General features: G+C 40.8%; 1 protein-coding gene across 5 annotated transcripts in view; it reads left to right on the forward strand.

The window, feature by feature from the left end:
* The window catches only part of evla (Enah/Vasp-like a), a 60,503-nt gene extending 40,150 nt beyond the window's left edge, over window positions 1–20,353 (forward strand). For 3 of the 5 annotated variants that reach the window (XM_052144920.1, XM_052144919.1, XM_052144918.1), the window contains exons 3-14: window positions 6,226–6,403; window positions 12,451–12,508; window positions 13,258–13,319; window positions 14,657–15,493; window positions 16,026–16,261; window positions 17,903–18,006; window positions 18,110–18,146; window positions 18,248–18,308; window positions 18,733–18,793; window positions 19,398–19,458; window positions 19,571–19,628; window positions 19,716–20,353. In XM_052144920.1, coding sequence (XP_052000880.1) covers window positions 6,226–6,403; window positions 12,451–12,508; window positions 13,258–13,319; window positions 14,657–15,493; window positions 16,026–16,261; window positions 17,903–18,006; window positions 18,110–18,146; window positions 18,248–18,308; window positions 18,733–18,793; window positions 19,398–19,458; window positions 19,571–19,628; window positions 19,716–19,753 — 1,791 coding nt within the window. In that variant the 3' untranslated portion in view covers window positions 19,754–20,353. Of the gene's footprint in view, window positions 1–6,225; window positions 6,404–7,430; window positions 7,685–12,450; window positions 12,509–13,257; window positions 13,320–14,656; window positions 15,494–16,025; window positions 16,262–17,902; window positions 18,007–18,109; window positions 18,147–18,247; window positions 18,309–18,732; window positions 18,794–19,397; window positions 19,459–19,570; window positions 19,629–19,715 lie in introns of those variants that run through there. The other 2 variants (XM_052144921.1, XM_052144922.1) reach the window with 2 other exon arrangements.
* Window positions 20,354–20,895: the final 542 nt, after the last annotated feature.

Raw genomic sequence — 20,895 nt, forward strand, 5'->3', positions numbered from 1 at the left:
CTTCTACAGAAGGGCGCGATAGAGCCTGTCCCTCCAGCCGAGATGAAGAAGGGGTTTTACAGCCCCTACTTCATCGTACCCAAAAAGGCGGCGGGTTGCGGCCAATCCTCAACCTGCAAGTTCTGAACCGGGCTCTGCACAGACTCCCGTTCAAGATGCTTACACAGAGACGCATTCTAGCGAGCGTCCGGCATCTGGATTGGTTCGCGGCGGTAGACCTGGAGGATGCGTACTTTCATGTCTCGATCCTTCCTCGGCACAGACCCTTTCTCCGGTTTGCCTTCGAGGGTCAGGCATATCAGTACAAAGTCCTCCCCTTCGGCCTGTCCCTGTCCCCTCGCGCCTTCACGAAGATCGCAGAGGCAGCCCTTGCCCCACTGAAGCGGGCGTCCGCATCCTCAACTATCTCGACGACTGGCTAATCTTAGCTCACTCGTGAGACATGTTGTGTGCTCACAGGGACTTGGTGCTCAGGCACCTCAGCCGCTTGGGGCTTCGGGTCAATTGGGAAAAGAGCAAGCTTGTCCCGGTTCAGAGCATCTCTTTTCTCGGTATGGAGTTGGACTCGGTCTCAATGTTGGCGTGTCTCACTAGCGAGCGCGCACAGTCAGTGCTGAGCTGTCTGCGTACGTTCAGACAGAACACGTTGGTCCCACTGAAATCCTTTCAGAGGCTCCTGGGGCATATGGCATCATCAGCCACGGTTACACCGCTTGGTTTGATGCATATGAGACCACTCCAGCACTGGCTTCAGACCCGAGTCGAGAGACAAGCATGGCACCACGGCACACACCGCGTCCTTGTCACGCAGACGTGTTGCCGCTCTCTCAGCCCCTGGTCAGACCTAGCGTTCTTACGGGCAGGAGTTCCCCTAGGCCAGGTCTCCAGGCACGTCGTGGTTACGACAGATGCCTCCCAACGGGGCTGGGGTGCCGTGTGCAGATCAACTGCCTCAAGTTGCTGGCAGTATTACTTGCCCTGAGGAGGCTTTTGCCGTTGATCCGGGCCAAGCACGTGTTGCTCCGGACGGACAACACAGCCGCGGCGGCGTATATCAACCGCCAAGGTGGTCTACGCTCTCGCTGCTTGTCACAACTTGCCCGCCATCTCCTCCTTTGGAGTCAGCACCGACTCAAGTCGCTGCGGGCCACTCACATCCCAGGTTACCTCAACAGCACAGCGGACGCGCTGTCGCGGCAGGTTACATCCAGGGGAGAGTGGAGGCTCCACCCCCAGGTGGTTCAGCTGATCTGGAGTTGATTCGGCCAAGCGCAGGTAGACCTGTTCGCTTCCCCGGAATCCTCCCATTGCCCACTCTGGTACTCTCTGGCCGAGGCCCCCCTCGGCACAGATGCCTTGGCACACAGCTGGCCCCCGGGGCTTCGCAAGTATGCGTTTCCCCCAGTGAGCCTACTTGCACAGACGTTGTGCAGAGTCAGGGAGGACAGGGAGCAGGTCCTCTTAGTGGTCCCTTATTGGCCCTCCCGGATCTGGTTCTCGGACCTCACGTCCTCGCGACAGCCCCCCCCGGCGAATTCCCCTGAGGGGAATGACCCTTTCTCAGGGTCAGGGCACCATCTGGCACCCGCGACCAGACCTCTGGAATCTCCATGTCTGGCCCTTGGATGGGACGCGGTAGACTTAGGTGGCCTACCACCCACGGTGGTAGACACGATCACTCAGGCGAGAGCCCCCTCAACGAGGCGTCTTTACGGCCTGAAGTGGTGTCTGTTTGCTCAATGGTGTTCTTCCCGTGGTGAAGACCCCCAGAGATGCGCAGTTGGATCAGTGCTTTCCTTTCTGCAGGAAGGGTTGGAGGGACGGCTGTCCCGCTCCACCTTGAAGGTGTATGTAGCCGCTATATCGGCACATCACGATGCAGTGGAAGGTAAGTATTTAGGGAAGCACAACTTGATCATCAGGTTCCTGAGGGGCGCGAGGAGGTTAAACCCCCCCAGGCCGCGCCTCGTTCCCTCGTGAGACCTCTCCGTGGTCCTTCGGGGCCTTCGGGGAGCTCCCTTTGAGCCCCTTGAGTCAGCAGAGCTAAAGGCGCTCTCTCTGAAGACCGCCCTCCTGACGGCGCTCACCTCCATCAAGAGGGTAGGGGACCTGCAGGCGTTCTCTGTTAGTGAACTGTGCCTAGAGTTCGGTCCGGCTTACTCTCACGTCATCCTGAGACCCCGACCGGGCTATGTGCCCAAGGTTACCACGACCCCCTTTAGGGATCAAGTGGTGAACCTGGAAGCGCTGCCCCTGGAGGAGGCAGACCCAACCTTTACGTTGCTGTGTCCGGTGCATGCTCTTCGCATCTACTTGGACCGCACGCAGAGCTTTAGAAGCTCCGAGCAGCTCTTTGTTTGTTTTGGCGGACAGCGGAAGGGAAGCGCTGTCTCCAAACAGGGGATCGCCCACTTTGTCGTCGATGCCATCACGATGGCATACCACGCCCAGCATGTGCCGCCCCCTGCTGGCCTACGAGCCCATTCTACCAGGGGCATTGCGGCTTCAAGGGCGTTGTCTCATGGCGCCTCTCTAGCAGACATATGTAGAGCCGCGGGTTGGGCAACACCTAACACCTTTGCGAGGTTCTATAACCTCAGGGTTGAGCCAGTTTCGTCCCATGTGTTATCAGGTGACACAAACAGGTAAGTTCGGGTCAGCCAGCCGGGTGTATCGCTTGTGCATAGCGCCTTTCCCCTCCCTTGAGGTGAAGACGTGCGCTCTTTTCCCCAGTTGCGTTCGCAGGAAGTGTGAACCCTGGACGTTCTTCCTCCCTAGCCTAGCGGCCGTTGAGTCTTCGGAGAGGCTCACTGCCGCCCCGGTACGGGTGTCACCAGGCCCCCGTACTGAGGTAAGTGCTCCACATGTGCTGGTTGCCCCCTTCGGCAACCCCGTGTGACGTATATCCCGCAAAATGGTTTCCCTACCGGCAAACCGCGCCTTCCTTGGACAGAGGGTCCTCGGCCCTGGGTCGCCGTGTTTGTAGCAACCCCTCCCCACCTTTGGGTAGGGTCTACCACGGCGCCGTTCCACACGATGTGCTTCCGCTGCTGGCTGGTAAGACCGTGTGTGTATTCCACCTAAACCCCCCCCCTCTCGGGGCCGGGTGTGGTCTCCGCGGTGTCCTCCTCTTTGGAGGGACACCCCTCAGCTTGGACCATTTATAATTGGCCCCCAGCCGAACGATTGTGTTCCTTTTACAGGGGAGAAAAATAGAGAGAAGGCTCCGGCTGGGCCAGCCAGTCCTTATACTTCTGAGCAGTTAGCTGTTCCCCCTAGGTGCAGGGGACCGCTTCATGCCTGCCAGTGTGTTGGGGGTAGTTATGCGATGGCTTGCTGCGCTGGCTACGAGGCACACAGAGGTTTGCCCGTCTCTTACCGCTTGTCTGCGTAACTCGGTTCAGCTCTGTGGCGTTTTCCATGGGACCCCTAGTGTCAACTCAGCGACACAACGTCGACTGAGTGACAGACGGGGAACGTCTCGGTTACTGACGTAACCTCCGTTCCCTGATGGAGGGAACGAGACGTTGTGTTCCCACTAGCCACAATACTGAACCATCCGCTGAAAGCGCCGGGTCTTTGGCTCGGCTCCTCAATGCGATACCTGATGTGTATTTGCAGCGTCACTCCTTTTATACCCGTATGTCCGGGGGAGTGGCATGCAAATTCCACACGCCAATTCTCATTGGCCTTTTCTCAAAATCAGAGATGGCCGTGCTCCGCAAGAGCGACCCCTAGTGTAAACTCAGCGACACAACATCTCGTTCCCTCCATCACGGAACGGAGGTTACGTTAGTAACCGAGACGTTTTCTGGATTAATTTTTTTTTGGAAAGATGCTTTTTTTCAAAGTTTTGTCCGTATAATGACCAAAACATTTTTATTCAACAGTACAACCCATTGAAGAGACTGTAAGTCTGTCCCTCACAGTTTACTTTTTATCCCTGTCAAAAAACAGATATGGCGATACTGTAAACACTGTCCATGTTACCTGACCGACACCAAAACAACGAGTCGACGACATCCACAGGATCATTTCTGTTAAATCTGATTAATGTGGTCATCTCTCCATATGTGCTTGGACCCCCATAATAGCTCTTATTCTTCTTTTTCTGCCAAAAATATATGGGCAGTAAAATCTGTAAGCCCTATAGACAAATATATGGGCAGTAAAATCTGTAAGCCCTATAGACACTAATGTGGCAGGATGGACCCAAATCCCCCCCACTAATCGGGTGCATACACACACACACCAGAACCTAGGTGGCACTATAATAATCACTGTTGCTTTTTTGATTAATATCTCAGCAACCATAAGGGCTAGAATCAAAATCAGAGTCAAGCCCTATAAAATGTAAATCTCAGATTTCTCAGTCTATAAAATGTTTGCGCTATTTAGATTTTTCTGAAAAACATTTTCACTTTTTTAACTCTTCCTAGGCCGTTTGTCCGATTCACACGAACATTGGTATACATCATCTACAGACCCTCCTGACAAAAATTTATCAAAAGAATTTTAATACGTCAAATCATCACAAAGATATTAGCTATAACATTTCTTCGGTAGAAATGCAGTTTGATTTATTGATCAATATCTACTCAACTCAAAGTCCAAACTTAACAAAATCACATAGTCAGCAGGCCATGTTTTGTTCAATTCTGCCCCTAGGGGGTGCTAAAACTAAAAAATCTGTGATAACTCTGCAATCGTTTGGTCGACTAAGTTCAAATTAAATATGCACCTTATTTGGTTTAAGTGCTAACATATTTTTAACATATCAAAAATGGCCGCCAGCAGACAATGAAATTTCAGCAGCTAAATTTGCGTTGCGAATGGCTGATCGTTACCAAATTTGGTGAGAATTGGCCACAAGGTGGCACTATAATTAGCTAATTAGCATTTTTTGCTATGACTTCTTATCTTTAAGGGCTAGAATCAAAATTCTTATTTCCTCTGATTCCTTGAGTAAAGACAAACAAAACATATATATCTTTTGTCCACCCCTAAAAATGTTCTATCCTTTTGGATTTTCTGAAAAACCTCCTAGGCTATTTGTCCGATTTCCTCAACATTTTGCACGTTGACCATCCTGACAACAAAAAAGATTTTTGATTTGTCAAATTGTTTCAAAGATATAAGCCAATCATTTCTTTGGGTTTGAACTGTAACTACTACTATGCCTTTATTTGTGTGCACAAGGTCCAAACATGACAAAACGTAAAACATATAAACACCAGATAGTCTGAGGACATGTGCTAAATTTAATCAATTTCCTCTAGTCAACAACAAATATAAATATAATTTATTTCAACAAGTAACTGACAGATGAAGGAAGTACTACATGTTTTGTTCATTTGATGGAGCAGCATCTAAGAAATTCCATTCAATCCTCTGACTTTGAGTTATTGATCTTGTAATGTAATATCTGTGCAGTACAAATAGCAACAGCTATCCAACAAATGAAGAGACCTATGAAATCTGTTTTTCCTCAAGTTCAGTTTTTCCTTATTTAATTGTCCAGCAATCCAAGGATGCAATACCACTTTTGTCCAGCAGATGGAGCGCTAAGATTAAAATCCTTGAAAAACCTCTTTTATTTAGCCATTTGCTCTTGTAATGTGCTGTTGTCCAGAAATCTTGCAATGTAAAATTTGTGCAGTAAAAATAGCAACAGCTATCCAACAAATGAGGAGCCCTATGAAATCTGTTTAAAGTTTTTCTCAAGTTCAGTTTTTCCTGATTTAATTTTACAACAATCCAATATTTCATTTATGCATGATAAATCAAGGATGTATTGCTGATTTTGTCCACTAGATGGAGTGCCAAAACAAAAAATCCTTGAAAAATTTGTTTGAATTAGCTTTTGGCTCTTGTAATGTGCTGCTTGTTCTCCTATTCTTGTTCTTCTTCTATTGTCATTCTGTTGTCATTCTAATAAAATTCTAATTTTGCAGCTGTGATAAAAAATCTTTTGATAGAAATTAGACATAAAAACAGCTGTGTCCACAGCATCCACAGAATCTATTGTGTCCAATTTAATTAGTTTAGCTAATTAATAGTTTTGGCAAAAGAACAAGTAGTTGATTTTGTGCAAGAATTTTTAAGCTGCATGCATATTAATGGAAAAGATAGGTCTTCCTTTGAAGCACAATTTGTTCACACAGGAAAAATGTCACAGATGCAGCTGATACATAACTCCATGTCACCACTGTGCGCTTCTTCCAGGTCGTTATAAACTACTCCATTGTGAAAGGTCTGAAATATAACCAGGCCACTCCAACTTTCCACCAGTGGCGTGATGCACGGCAAGTTTATGGGCTGAACTTTGCCAGCAAAGAGGAGGCCACCACTTTCTCCAATGCCATGCTCTTTGCTCTCAATGTGCTGAGCTCTCAGGATGCAGGTAAGGAAAAGAAGTTGCCATATCCATCTACTTCGAGCAGAAAACCAAAGAACAAATTTCATGCTCTTTCCAATGAACTCTGTGCCATTCTCTGCTTCAATTCTGAGAGCTCTGATAGATAATTGTGGAAGGTGTGGTGTTCAAACCTAAACTGGTTGAGTGTTACATGGATGACATCTATGATTTCTAAGCCATTTTAAGATAATTAAATCTATGTCATATGAAATTTAAATGATTTTCCGTTTTATTACCCTGTGAGTAATAGAACTGTCATTTAACAGTGAAAGATGGAGAAACATTGTCTGAGAGTCACATCCAGATGGAAAGTAAAGTCGTTTGCTTTCTTTGTATGGCTGAATTTAATTATCATCGAACCTCTAGTATGAAATATAAGTGAAACATCTTCAATGCTACAATGAAGCACTAAAGTGTTTCGCTTTGTGAGTAGTGTGGGTGCTGTCACAATTGTCCTGATCAATCTTTAGTAATTACACGTAACAACAGCTATATCGTTAAATTAGCTAACTGTGCTAACTGCATGAAATGTGACAGCCACAGATATTTAATAAGTCTCTTTTATATAATTACAATAAAATCAACCTATTAATTCCATTAATTCAATATACTATGAACCTCAATGGATTCATCAATATTTAGATGTAAGATGTTCATACGTGAAATGGTTAACATTATGTGAAGACGTTGATATTGTAAGCTTATATCCGAACATACAAAAATGAGGTTTTTGTGGCACCTTTCAGCATGGTTTCATAAGAAGTAATTGCACTAACCTCTTTTAGATACATTTTGTTTTCTGGGACCCTTAAGTGTAGAGTAACTCTTATTTAAGAAACGCACATGGGCCTCTCTGGTTTCAGACTGCTGCTACTTATAAGATGTATGTGGAGGGGCTCCCTCCCAGGTCTGCTGCCATTGGGGGGTTTGCCTGGTTAAAATATCCACAGAGCCAAACAGTCTCAGGCCATGGGTGTTGTTGTATGCTCTCTGCATTTTAGGGTGGGTAGATTAGTAAGGTTGTTAGAGGTACAGCTCATCTCAGCATGTAGAGGAGAAAGGAGCCAGTTTTTACCAGTTAACTCACCTGTAGGGAGTCCCATCAGTTATTACCAATTTCCACCTGGTTGGGGAGCTAAAGCTGTGTGATCATAAATATCTGTACAAAGATTAGAGACACCTGGAAGGGCTTTGGTGCCATGCTTGGACCGGAGTTTTCCCCAGGGCCAATCCGACGCATCAGCTCCAGAGTAATAAAGCTCAGCAGTAAGTATTGTTAGGGATTCATTTGCTTGTGTTAATAATGTGATGTAATGCCTCGGATGGGCTATTGTGGAGTCATTTATGGAGAATATGGTTTTGGAAGCTGCTAGATGCTTTCTGGCAGTGTGCCTGTCAGAAGCTTGTGATTAGGCATGTGCTCTCTTGGAACCGGAGTGTGTGTGAGATTTAGCAAAATGAAAGGGCAATGTTTGTGTGTGTGTTTGTTGTGAATATTTATTAATACATGTTTTTTCATGTTCCAATACCAATTCTGATTATTACTGAAATGTGGCTTAAAGGGATAGTTCATGCAAAAATTACAATTCCCTTATCATTTACTCACCCACGTGCCATCCCAGATGTGTATGACTTTCTTTCTTCTGCTGAACACAAAGGAAGGTCTTTTAGAAGAATATCTCAGTCCTGTAGGTCCAAACAATGCAAGTAAATAGGTACCAAAACTTTGAAGCTCCAAAAGCACATAAAAGCAGCATCAAAGTAATCCATAAGACTCCAGTGGTTAATTCTATATCTTCAGAAGTGATATGATAGGTGTGGGTGAGAAACAGATCAATTTAAATCTGTAAGTCTCCCCTTTCACTTTCACATTCTTTTGTTTTTGGCGATTCGCATTCTTCGTGCATATCGCCACCTGCTGGACAGGGTGGAGAATTTATAGTGAAAAAGGACTTAAATATTGATTTGTTTCTTAACCAGATCTATCATATCACTTCACAAGTGTTCGGTTCATCAAATACTTTTTTTTTACTATGGAAATAAATATGTTGTTCTATTCAGGGTATTTTTTTATTTATAGCCAGTGCAGTTATAGTGCCAGGGAGCCCTAAGGAGGGAAGGCAATGTGATGTCAAAATATCCCTTCTTATTTCATTTAGTGGACACTAGACTATTGCTTTGAAAAGATACTTGTATTTGCAAAATCAGTGTCTGAATGATTATTAAATCATTTTTCCTAGGTTTAGTTTATAATACTCTATTAGTTAAATGAAATTAAGTGACAGCCTCCAGCTTATAAAGTGCACCTTCAATCTACAGATTGACATTTTGCAAATTGTGTGTTATAAAGAAAAATTACAAAGTTCATCAGGCCAATGACGAGCTGCATAAAAGTGGCCACTTAGCCAATCAGATCATTTGTTGCCATGTGCACCTCTGATTATCCCAGTGGACAGTGTTTCTGCTCATTGAACACAGGGTACAATATGTGTGTGGTGCACATCGCTGATACTGCACACAACCATCACATGATACACTATGTACTTCAAAGAATACTCTAAATGTGGACTACACCTTAATTAAAAAATGGCCAAAGAATTTCTTAAATACCCTCATTTCATTGAAAAGCATCATTGAAAATCATGCCTTAAAATTATGCCTTAAGAAAGCCAAAAGCAACTGTGGCAAGGCACTCAAAATTCCCTAAGATGTTAGTTAATGGAGAAAAAAACTGTGACATGGAGGAGGGCGGGGCCGGGCCGTGACTACTCACGTCCGGCCCCCAATCAGGCTAATCAGCCGAGGAGAGGGATAAGTGCAGCGGGATGCGGCAGTTTGAGAGAAAGAGAGCCACAAACAGCTGCCGTGTGTGCGTTAGTTTTGTGTGTCTTTTTGTTTCATAAAATATTATTTTGACCATTCAGCCGGTTCCCGCCTCTCCTTTCCCATTTTAACTTTGTTACATTGGTGCCGAAACCCAGGAAGCAGGAGGGATGCGCTGTTGTGGAGTCTTCACAACTGCCATCCGCCCAAAGGAGCAGCCACGGCCACAGTGGTGGAGCCTCTTCCAGGGGCGAAGGGGCTTCCTACTGGCCACCAAAACGCGAAGGCGGTGTTCCATCCACCAGGGGTCGGAGGACTTGCTACGGTCTCCCCAGGGAGTAGCAGCTGTCATGCGCCAGATGGTGGAGGAGTGATTGAGAACCAGGTGACGGCGTGTCTGGGAACCGGCGAGCAATTTTTTTATTCTCTCTCTCTCTCTCTCTCTCTCTCTCTCTCACTGCCTTGCCCTTTCCCTAGCCTCTTCCCCCCTCCCCAGCTCTAAAGAGGCAGGGAAAAACCTGCCGGCAGGTGGGGCTGGAAGGGCAGAGGTTTTAAATGTTTTGATCCCAATGACCCCCAAATTTGACTATCCCCTTGCGAGGGACCACATGTGTAAGGAATGTAGTAAACATGATATGATAGATTTCTTGTTTGCAAAATAAATAATTGGCTTTCATATTGTTGTTGAACTTAGGACAAAAGAAATATTAAAATATTATCTGGAAAATATTTACTTCTTATAAAGTTGACTGTGTATCTTTCTTATGCTGGCGTGATGTTAGACATTTTCAATTCATTTAAAAAATAATAATAATAAAACAATTTTTTTGAAATATTTATTGTGAAAAGTGTTATATCATTTATATATAATTAATAAGTATACAAAAAACAATACAAAAAAATTCAAAGCATTTTTTACAGAGAATAGTGAATTGCAACCCTTATTTCTTACAAATAATTAGTTTTCATAATATATGAAATTATATGCCAATTTATGTTTGTTTCTGTTTTTATTTCTTACTATGGCTGTCAATACAATAAAATGGTTGAATGTGTATTAACCCAGAAAACATGTAATTGAACAAATTACAGTACCCACTCTTTATTGCAAAATAAACCCAGATAGGGTGGTCCCAGACACTTTATTTTATTTATTGCTATTATTAATCTGCAATTAAGTTACTTTTTCTATGGCCAATAGTTAGCTTACATATTTAGTTACAATGTAACATGTCTTTCTCTATTTTTATGTTCTCTCTCACCCAGCCCTTTGTGACTCTTACTGGATCCTTGTTATTCTGGGAGATGTTTTCTTTTTCTTGCTTTAACTGGAGATTCTTCCTCTATTAATCAAACATTTTAGGCTCACCGTATTTATTTAAAAGACTACTGAAAGACATGATAGCTAAGATTCTCAAGATGGCTCCAATTAGTGATTTGAACTTGCAGTGAAATTAAAAGAGAGATTGCTGAGTGAAATGAAAGACATGAAATTACCAACATTATGTAGAAAACCGGTTGCCTGGAACAATGTTCAAATGCACAGTTTAGCCGTCACTATGCAAACATATTTGCCTTCTTAATGCTGTCTGTAATTTTTTATGCATAGGCATAAATATTTGCAAAATATGCAAATATTTTTCATGTGCTTCTTCTGCCAAGCACCCCTAGCGGGAAGATTTTATGAAATCTTAATAGCCTTCTTAGAGCTGTAATGCTGTTTCACTACCTGAAAAAGCTACCTGTCGCATGGCTTCACTTCAGCAAATCAGGTCTGCAAATTTCTGTTGGAATTTTATGCATATTGTACTATTTATATCCTTATATACTGTATATATATATATATATATATATATATATATATATATAATATATACACCAATCAGCCACAACATTAAAACCACCTGCCTAATGTTGTTTAGGTCCCCCTCGTGCTGCCAAAACAGCGCCAACCCGCATCTCAGAATAGCATTCTGAGATGATATTATTCTCTTGGTTTTCACCATTATTGTGATTTGTATCTAAAATAATGAGGTTCAGGTGAGGTAAAACGTTAATGCGCACATACAGATATGAGCTTTCATATGTAAGTAATTTCAAAGTAAAAGCCATTAAATAAATAAAAATATATATAAAATTTTTTATTGGCTTTACCTTGCAGAGTTTATTGAATTTTCGCATATTTAAGGGGTCCGCGTGGGCTTATTGGAGCCCAGGGCGGCCACCTATATTGCGTGTGGAATGGGCCGATACTTGTGCAGCAGTGGGCCAGGCTAAATTTCCCAGCGGCCCACCGGAAAAACGCGCGATGCTCGTGATGGCCAGTCCACCCCTGTGTCCACGTCTCATCAAGTAATGTTTAACACACCTTTTTTTACCCATAATTTAAAAAAACTCTTTATTAAAACCCATAGGAATATCCAGAGGGAACCCATGGCAAATTCTCATCCGGGTTTTTGGACTACAAGCTGAACATCTCTATTGTGTGTTAAATCAGGATGTGGGTGCTCTGTTTGTTTCGTTTGTGTATGGTTGACAGGCTATTTATGGAGATACCATATCATAAGTGTAACAAATTATATAATTTTCCTTGCAAATGTACACACAAAGCAGTGATTAATGTAAAATAGACTCTATTCTGTTCGAAAACAGAGATATGTAATTTTGCTTCTTTTGAATACACAGCAGATTGATTTTGACATCAACTCAATTATGTCTGATGAGTCCTAGCAACCACATATTATTAATACACTATGTGCCCATGCTGAGTGCCTGAATGTCACATAACATAAGCAGACATCATCTTGGTAATTCGAGAGCCATGTTTGCCATTATTAGCAGAGTGCCTTTACACCCTCTAACAGGTTCAACAGAAAGATTATGATGCTTTCAAAATCACTTAGACTTCCAATGAGGTGTTGATGGTTTCCAGTGTCTCGAGTACTAGGGCGAATGTGACTAGACATCATTTTCTAGTATTTTTAGGCAAGTCTTGATTTCTTTCTCTAAAATATTTTTTGTCTCATGCTGGATTTAGCATTTCAAATACACCTAGATGTCTGTTTGAATTATTTATAGCGTCATAGATTAAGGTTAATGAACATAACTTAAGGTATCAGATATGACTATCAGAGATGCATTATAAATTTGCTGAGAGGCTAAAACAATTAAATTACATTTATAATTTTTTTGTCTGTTTCTGTCTTAAGGTCCAGCACCACATCGTCAGAATGGACCGGTGACAGATGATGCAGAGGCTCAGAGGAGGTGCTGACCGTCTCTAATGACATAACATTTTTCTGAGACATCTCTCACATTTTAATTACATTTTTGGATGTGTAATTTTCTCACAAAAATAAATAAGTCATTTGTAGATTGATTCCCCCAAAACACTGAAAACCCTCAAAACATTCTGTTTGTTTGAGCCAGCCGACCAGACATAGCAACATTGGCTCAACCAATGGCATACGTTTGGGGCGGGGCTATTTGTTTATCTGACCAATGAAAGATCTGTGGATTATTTGCAAAACCTGTTATTATTTTTGCAATTTCGCTTTTTGCTTTTGGTGCTGAAGTGCCACTTGTTTATATTTTTAAACATACTTTTAGAACTGTAGAATCTATCTGTGAAGGCTAGTGAGTGTTTAGTGTGTTACATTTGCAGAAAATTACTAATCATTGCATTGGATTTAAATACAACCTCACTATTCTTAAATCTGTTCAGATATTTAAATGCTGGCATGATGAATTAATGCCTTGTCTTCTGTCAAAACACAAGATGTTTAGATTGCTTATGCCCTCTCATGGTCAGATGAACAGCTGCACTCTACAGTCACAGAGGCTTGTGAGCCATAAGCCCAGCCTTATACTTTTTACAACTCGCAGAACAGGAAAAGCACACTCACAAGAACACATATCTTCTTCTGCTGTTCAATAAGCAATTCATACAGGATCTTGAGAATCTAACAGCTTTACTGTTCAACATTATTTTTATGCAAGTTATAATTTATCTCTAGGCAAATAATGGACCAGCATCAGATGCAGATGGAGAGGGAGCGGCGAACATCTGGCTCTGCAGGTATACTAAAGACACCACGCTTCTCAGGAATATGATATGATAGTACATACTGTGCAATTAAAAGGGTGCACTAACACTCACATAAACACATAAAGCCATCCAAACAATAACCCTGTAGCCTTCATTGTCCGCTAAAAAGTGATAACACTCAGGAATATCAAATTCCCTGGCCACCAAATACTTCCTTAGTCCAAACAGTAAAGAGCCTAGTGCTACCGCCCTGTCTCGCTCTTATATACACATATTCTCTTTATGTTTTTGTTCCTGCGGAAGCATTTATTAGTTAATACAAAAAATCATAATGCCATTGACAGCATTTGTGACTTCTTTTTGGGCTGAATCTCACAAAGCTGGTCAAGTACATGTATGGGTCATGTTTCACTTCAAAATTAAGTTAGAAATAATAATTTTTTTACACTGCTCTCTGGAATACTTGATTCAGACTGGTCATTCGTGGTGATATATTTTCAAAAAAGGAACATTTCCCTTGGTAACATTGTGTGATTGCTCTTCTCGGAAGCATATGTTTCCTACATAACTGTGCTTGTATCTTCACAGTCGGCATAAGTAAGCTAATAAAATATATTTTACAAATCATATAATCCCTCACATCTTTTGTAAAAAAATAAATAAATAAATAAGATTCATTTCAGGGCCAGAAGATTTTTAGCTTTGTGACTATTTTCAAGACAATCAAGCACATCTGAACCAGTTTTCATTAATGTAATGCAAAAAACAATAAATAAATACAATTCTGCTGTAACAAAATAGTATATTATTTAAGTTGTTACAGTAAATGTATAAATCTTGGTAGTATTTGTTGTGCTGCTTGAGAAGCGTACTATATTATTTCAATTGTATTGCATTTATAAATCATTCTCAATACTGCATTTAAGTAATGAGAATATACTGAGAATCACAATTGAGAATAATGGGAATATTGGAATAAAAAATTATAATTAAAAAAGGCTCCACAGTAAAATGTCCAGACATTGTGGTATTAAGAATTTGGGGGGAAATGTGCTAAATTGTGATGAAAATATTGTCACAAAATAAAAAGTCTTATTGATCCTAAAAATACTCTTTATTTTATTTAATTATAATTACTTAAAAATGTATTTAAATAATAATAATAAAAAAACATTTTATTTTGGTGTGAAATGCGACCCAGACGTGTTATGTTTGCGAGCACATAACACGGTTTTAAATAAATTGCAATTTTTAAATTTTTTTTGCTCATGTCATTTCATCTTTTTCAGTTGCTTTATACTTTGAGTCTCACATTTCTCTCTTTTTGTTTGTCATTTGTGTTGAACCCTTTCTCCCTTGTTTCTTAGTCTCCACCCTTCAGTTTAAAGTGTCTGCATCTGCCTCTCAGTCCGAACCCCCTCTGCATGACCTCAGACAATATCGGGCTAACACTCTTCCCCCTTCCTATGCTCACCTTATCACAATGGCACCTTCCCATGACGCCTCCTATTCCTCTCAGGAGCGGGAGAGTGGCTATCACACCATGGACTCCCCACAAATAAAAGCACAGCAGCTTTCCCAGCTTTCAACTTCTCTGGCTTCTGCTTTCTCTCCTGTGCAACCGGGGGTCACCCCTTCACCACGCAACATCAAGCAAATTCCTCTTTCCCCTCCAAATGCCCCCCACCACCAGGAGCCAGCCCTAGCTTCCAAACATGCTACTTGGTCCTCCGCCCACATGCGTGCCCCATTACCCACTGCATCGTCACCCGTTGTCATGGCTGTACCAGTCAAACTGCCCTGCCCTCAACCAATCCTACCTGTCGCCCTCCCCCTGCTGCCCCACAACAATGGTCCTACCTGTGGCCCTAAAGCACATACATACATTTCCCACTTGGAACCTGTAACATACCCACAGCAGTCCTCCAATGGCCAGCGGGAAGAATACTACCCTTACCAGACCCCTCCAGCCCAGTTCACCTCTGGAGCTCCACTGCATCCACAATTTCCAATACAAGAATCATCCTGCCCCCTGTCCCCTCTCGTTGGCCAGCCTTTCCAAGGCCAGGCCCACCACCCACAGCAACTTTACCAGGCCACGCCCCCATTAGAAACCACAGCCACCTCTCACACCACTCTATCTGAAGGGGCCACGCCCAAGACGTCTCCCTCACCTGTTTATCAGAATGCTCCTGCACCCACCAGTAAGTATTTTAGACACCAATGCCGCTGTCCCACTAGTTCCCTCCTCATAGTCTCATGTAGCTTGATCTTTGACTGAAACGGCAAAGATCCGGCCTGTATTGTAGCTTAAATTTTAAGGTTTAGTAGCGTGGTTATCTGAGATATATTATTCCGTGAATTTTAATGTATGTATGAAGTCAGTGGCTCTCAAGTTCACACAAGTGTCCTAGCAGAGTAACCACAGGTGTAGTTCATCACATTAACTATGGACGTTCTCCAAGTTTGATAACAAGAAAGTGTCAAGATACATTTATCATAATTTTGAACAGTACATCTCTTGTTTTATCGTTAAAAAAACTTACAAACTTTTTCGTGAAATGTTTTGCTTGAAAAGCGTGCTTGTGATGTCTTTTAATGTTTTCTAATGCAATGACATTTTACTCAAGTGCTGCTCAAGTGTCCAAATAGTTTTTAGGCCACTGTAGTCTATCAAGAAATCAATAGCAATAGCAACATGTAATAAGATTCTCATCTCTCCTTTTCTTCCAACAGGTTCTCCCGTCCCTCCCTCCATGCTCTCATCCACCCCTCCGATTCATCCTCCTACCTCAGCATCCATGGTAGGTCCGCCAGCCCCTCCACCCCCTCCTGGGCCTCCTCCACCGGTGCTGCCACCTCCTGTTACAGCTCCCCCTCCCGCCCCACCTCCACTGCCGGCTGGTGGAGGAGCTGCTCCGTCAGGGCTGGCAGCAGCTCTAGCTGGTGCCAAACTGCGCAAAGTGCAGAGGGTGAGTGTCTAGATAGACCTATAATGTGGCCAGGCAGTTTAATCAGCCAATATGTAGCCATTTTGAGATTATTGGCATCGACCAATAACCATTGTCACAGAAAAACTAATGGAAATATTAGGGAATTTTAAACTGAGATTTCCAAGCCTGGAAAAGTCATGGAAATTTCGATCTTGAATAGAATTTTTTTTCTTCGTGTTTTGCTCTGCTTTATAATATTAATTTGGGCAAGAAATAGCTTTTGTGAGCGCAGTCTTTATTCTGTTTTTTTTTTTTTTTTATACATCCAGAAATCATGAAAAACAGGAAAAGTCTTTCCAATGGATTATAAACAATAAACATGTTATAATTTTTTAGTTAAAGAAATATTCTGGGTTCAATACAAGTTAAGCTCAATCGACAACATTTGAGCCATAATGTAGTTTACCACAAAAATATTATTTCAACTCGTCGGTCACTTTTCTTAAAAAAAACAAGGTTACAATGAGGAGCTTACAATGGAAGTGAATGGGGCCAATTTACACCGTCACTAGAGACATTGTCATGGCATCGAAGTTGTAAAATTGGCTATAACTTTACACAGAAAAGGTTAGTAAGTGATTTAATCCTGTTTATGTCTTGTGGCTATACTTTTGAAATACTGAGTATTTAAACATATATTATATTGGCCCCATTCACTTCCACCTTGTAAAAATTTAAACTAGCCGCATATTTGTAGCAAATTTGAAGCTCGTTATTTTCATATGCAAATTAGCTTTTGATTCGGCACAAAAGTTTGCCAGAACTTTGCAGCTCTTCGCCGGTAGTGATGAATCTCCAGCAAATCTTTGGCAACAATGGATAATTTGCTGCAAACTCATTTGCATGTAAAAATGATCAGTGGTGAATTTGCATCAAATTTGCCATGAACTCTCGATTTTTGTAAGGGCGAAGGAATGTTCTGGGTTAAATACAAGTTAAGCTAAATTGACAGTATTTGTAGCATAATGTTGATTACCACAAAAATATGTTTTGAAAATTGGAGGTTACAGTGAGGCACTTTCAATAAAAGTGAATTTTATTCAGAAGGTTTAAACAGAAAAATGTGATCCTAATAATTTTATAAAAGCACTTACATTAATTCTTCTGTTAAAACTTGTGAATGATCTGAGCTGCAAAGTTGTTTAAATCGTCGTTTGTTGACATTACATCGTCATGTAAAACCTTTATACACTCATATCCTTTATGTCATGTGGCTATACTTTTGACAAAGTGAGTATTTTAATGTTAATAAATTGGCCCACATTCACTTCCACTAAGTGCCTCATTGTAACCCAGATGTTTGCTTTTTTAAAGAAAAGGATGGACAAGTCAAAATTCATTTTTGTGGAAATCAATATGTCACAAATGCTGTCAATTGAGCTTAACTTGTTGTGAACCTAGAATATTGTGTAAATGAATTTCAGCAATTGTTCAAACTTCTGATTTGCTGTTATTAAATAGTTTTAACCTCACGTAGCCATAAATGTCAAACATTTATGATGATTTCTCAATTATTTTGTGTTGGATGACATTCCAGTCACATTCCATATTACTTTCTTAGGCATTATGTGTGATAAAATTATCTTGGGTCCTGATTATTCTATGCTTTATCTTACCAAGCCTGAGGAAAGTGGTAGCAAGAACGATGCCAACCGCTCTAGTGGAGGAAGTGGAGGAGGTGGAGAAGGTCTCATGCAGGAGATGAATGCCCTTTTAGCACGGAGGTCACACCAAGTCCATTCCCTGTTTATTTTTCATACATTACTAATGATTTATGATTTGTGGTTATGCAGACTTTGATTATTCACTATGATCTCCTCTCTGTAGGAGAAAGGCCTCAGAGAAACCAGAGGACAGTCAAAATGTATGATTCTCTTTACACTATATCTCTAAACACACTACTTGAATTGACTTCTATGTTAGATCATTCTTTTTATCATATCTTATTACATCTTTTTCTTGCAGGATGAGTCCAACGGGTCGCCTTCATCTGCCTCACGTGGTGTAGGCCCACAAAATTCAGCAGGTGTTTGTTTTTATTTCTAATGTAAATCTAGCCCGTGGTATGAATCTTGTGACACCTTGTGACTTACCATGGCACTAAAGTTGCTTTAGAATATATGTATGCTTAAGGTCAACAGTATGCTAGAATTTATCAAATAAATGTTTAGCAGATGGACCAAAAATGGGCCAAAATATAGACGAGTCATCTTGCTCTCACTTATTTTGTCCAATCAAATGCTCTCTAGATTGTGGTTCTCTAAAGTTATTGGTTATTTAAAAAAAGGATGTTCCCTTCTAATGTCCTATTAAAACGTTCTGTTGGAAATATCTACGAGTGAAATTTCAAAACCCGTAATTCATATTCATGTATTTTAAAGTTGATTTATGAGGTTTAATGTGGATCTTGGGAGCCAAAGAATCATTATCAATTGAAATGTTCTTCCTAGATCCTGTGAAGAAGCTATGGGAGAGAGCAAACTCTGCGGATAAGTCCTCAGCTGTGTCAAGGTAGGTTTTTTTATCAGGTTTATAGTGCAGTAAACATTTAGTGCCTCTCCTTGTTCATGCAGACCTTTGTAACCCGATTATATGTTTTTCGTTATTTTACAACCTTCCTTTTTTCCACATTTGGCCTTTGATGGGGCATTCCATGATTTATTGCATCAGAGCAGTGAATGAAATGTATGATTTTATCAAGTTTATTGTTTGCATATCACAGTTGCTTGGTTTTCAAATATGTCATAATAAGAAAGTAAAGCCCACGGAAACTTGATCATGCAATGACCTAAATGCTAGCAAAGCTTGTTTTGCTTGCTTTCTGCCAACTGGAAAAGTAGGCTTTTACTGTATGTTTTGTATAAGCTCACATTGAGTGTTTGTGTATACACTTAGAAAGTGATCTCAAAGCTGAACTCTTTATAAAAACAAACATCAATATGTGATGTTAATATTTTATTGAATACATCTAGAAATGTACAATTTCACCAGCAAAAAAGACTTGTAGTTTTTTTGGATTTCAGATAATATGGTTAGCTGATGTTCTGTGAAAATTTAGACTTGTCAATGTTTCCATGCATTTATTTGCATCTAAATGTTTATGACATTTGTACAGGGCAAAACCTATTGGAAGCACCAGTGATGCTGAGTCAATTGATTTTGACAGAATGAAACAGGTATGTTTTTTCAAAATATAATTGATTATATCAATCATATCAAAGTAATTAGTTATTAAAATCGGGGTCAACTATTCCGCTAACACTGATACAAATCTGTTGCATTTTATAGGAAATCTTGGAAGAGGTTGTGCGGGAGTTGCAGAAAGTAAAAGAAGAAATAATTGATGGTAAGTAAAAAAAAAAAAAAGATAATTTAAAATATTTGAGAATATCTTTTCAGTTCTTGAAAATATTTGCATTTGTGTCTCTTTTAGCCATTAGACGGGAACTGCTAAGAATTGGTTCCACATAGTCTTCTGAAATGTCAAAGACAAGGACTGACGATGACTGAAGGTTCGGGGACGTACAGAAAAAGCGCACTAGAAAAAGATCTTGCAGCATGTCTGCAACATTATGGAAAATTTGCTATTCGGTTGCAAAAATGTTGTGCAGAAACAAGACATTACTGAGAAAGAAAAGGGAAGGCAAAGACACGAAAGGGAGTGAGTGAGTGATTGTGTGAATGGATGAGTGAATGAACAAGCAGATGGAAATAAAGACCTTCACACTGAATTTTCTATTTTCTCCGGAATGAACGTTGAGACAGTCCACTGTGCAGCTTGCTGCTCTCGCTCTTTCAAGTCTTACAGTCAACAAGTTTGAAAATTAATGAAGATATTTTTGTTTTCTAAGTTTGTACTGTTTTATTGATTCATTCGTTATTGTTATTATTGTATTATATTAAATAAGAGAGATACAAAGTTGCACGACAGTTATTGCCAGCCTTTTTATATTTTATATTACTATTCTTATTCTTTGGGTTTCAGTTTTAAAGTAGAGCGCACAATTGTGCTTAACTGCAGCAATTTACTGCAGAATTGCATTTATTTGGATTTTTTTGGCCAATGCAGAAGTTCACTACATTAAACTTTTTGTTTTTTCTTGATTTGGTATGAAGTAATATATAAACACTCTTTCAGGGAGCTCAAGAGATGAAGATTGAAGTATACACATACAGTATATATGCACAACATATAGCGAAATGTCAAAAAGGAACGGTCTTAAAGTATTCAATTAATTTTTTTGACACAATGTATCCTGATTTAATTAGGTTTATCTTGATTTTATAAGTTGTTGACATTTGGAAGAACTGACAACCGAATTAAACAACAGGAACATTTAATTTGTCACATAGTGAATGTAAGATTGTTCATATAATTAAATCAACTTTAAACGAATATTCAGGGTTTAATACAAGTAAAGCTCAATCATCAGCATTTGTGGCATAATGTTGATTAACATAAAAATCATTTTCTTCTCTTTTCTTCAAAATAAGCAAAAATCGAGGTTACTGTGAGGCACTTACAATGGAAGTTGAAAGGTGGAAATGTGAAGCTGATAATTTTACAAAAGCACTTACATTATTTTTTTGTAAAAACTTGTGTATTATTTGAG

The sequence above is a fragment of the Xyrauchen texanus genome, chromosome 16, assembly GCF_025860055.1.
Source record: "Xyrauchen texanus isolate HMW12.3.18 chromosome 16, RBS_HiC_50CHRs, whole genome shotgun sequence".
Classification (NCBI taxonomy): domain Eukaryota; kingdom Metazoa; phylum Chordata; class Actinopteri; order Cypriniformes; family Catostomidae; genus Xyrauchen; species Xyrauchen texanus.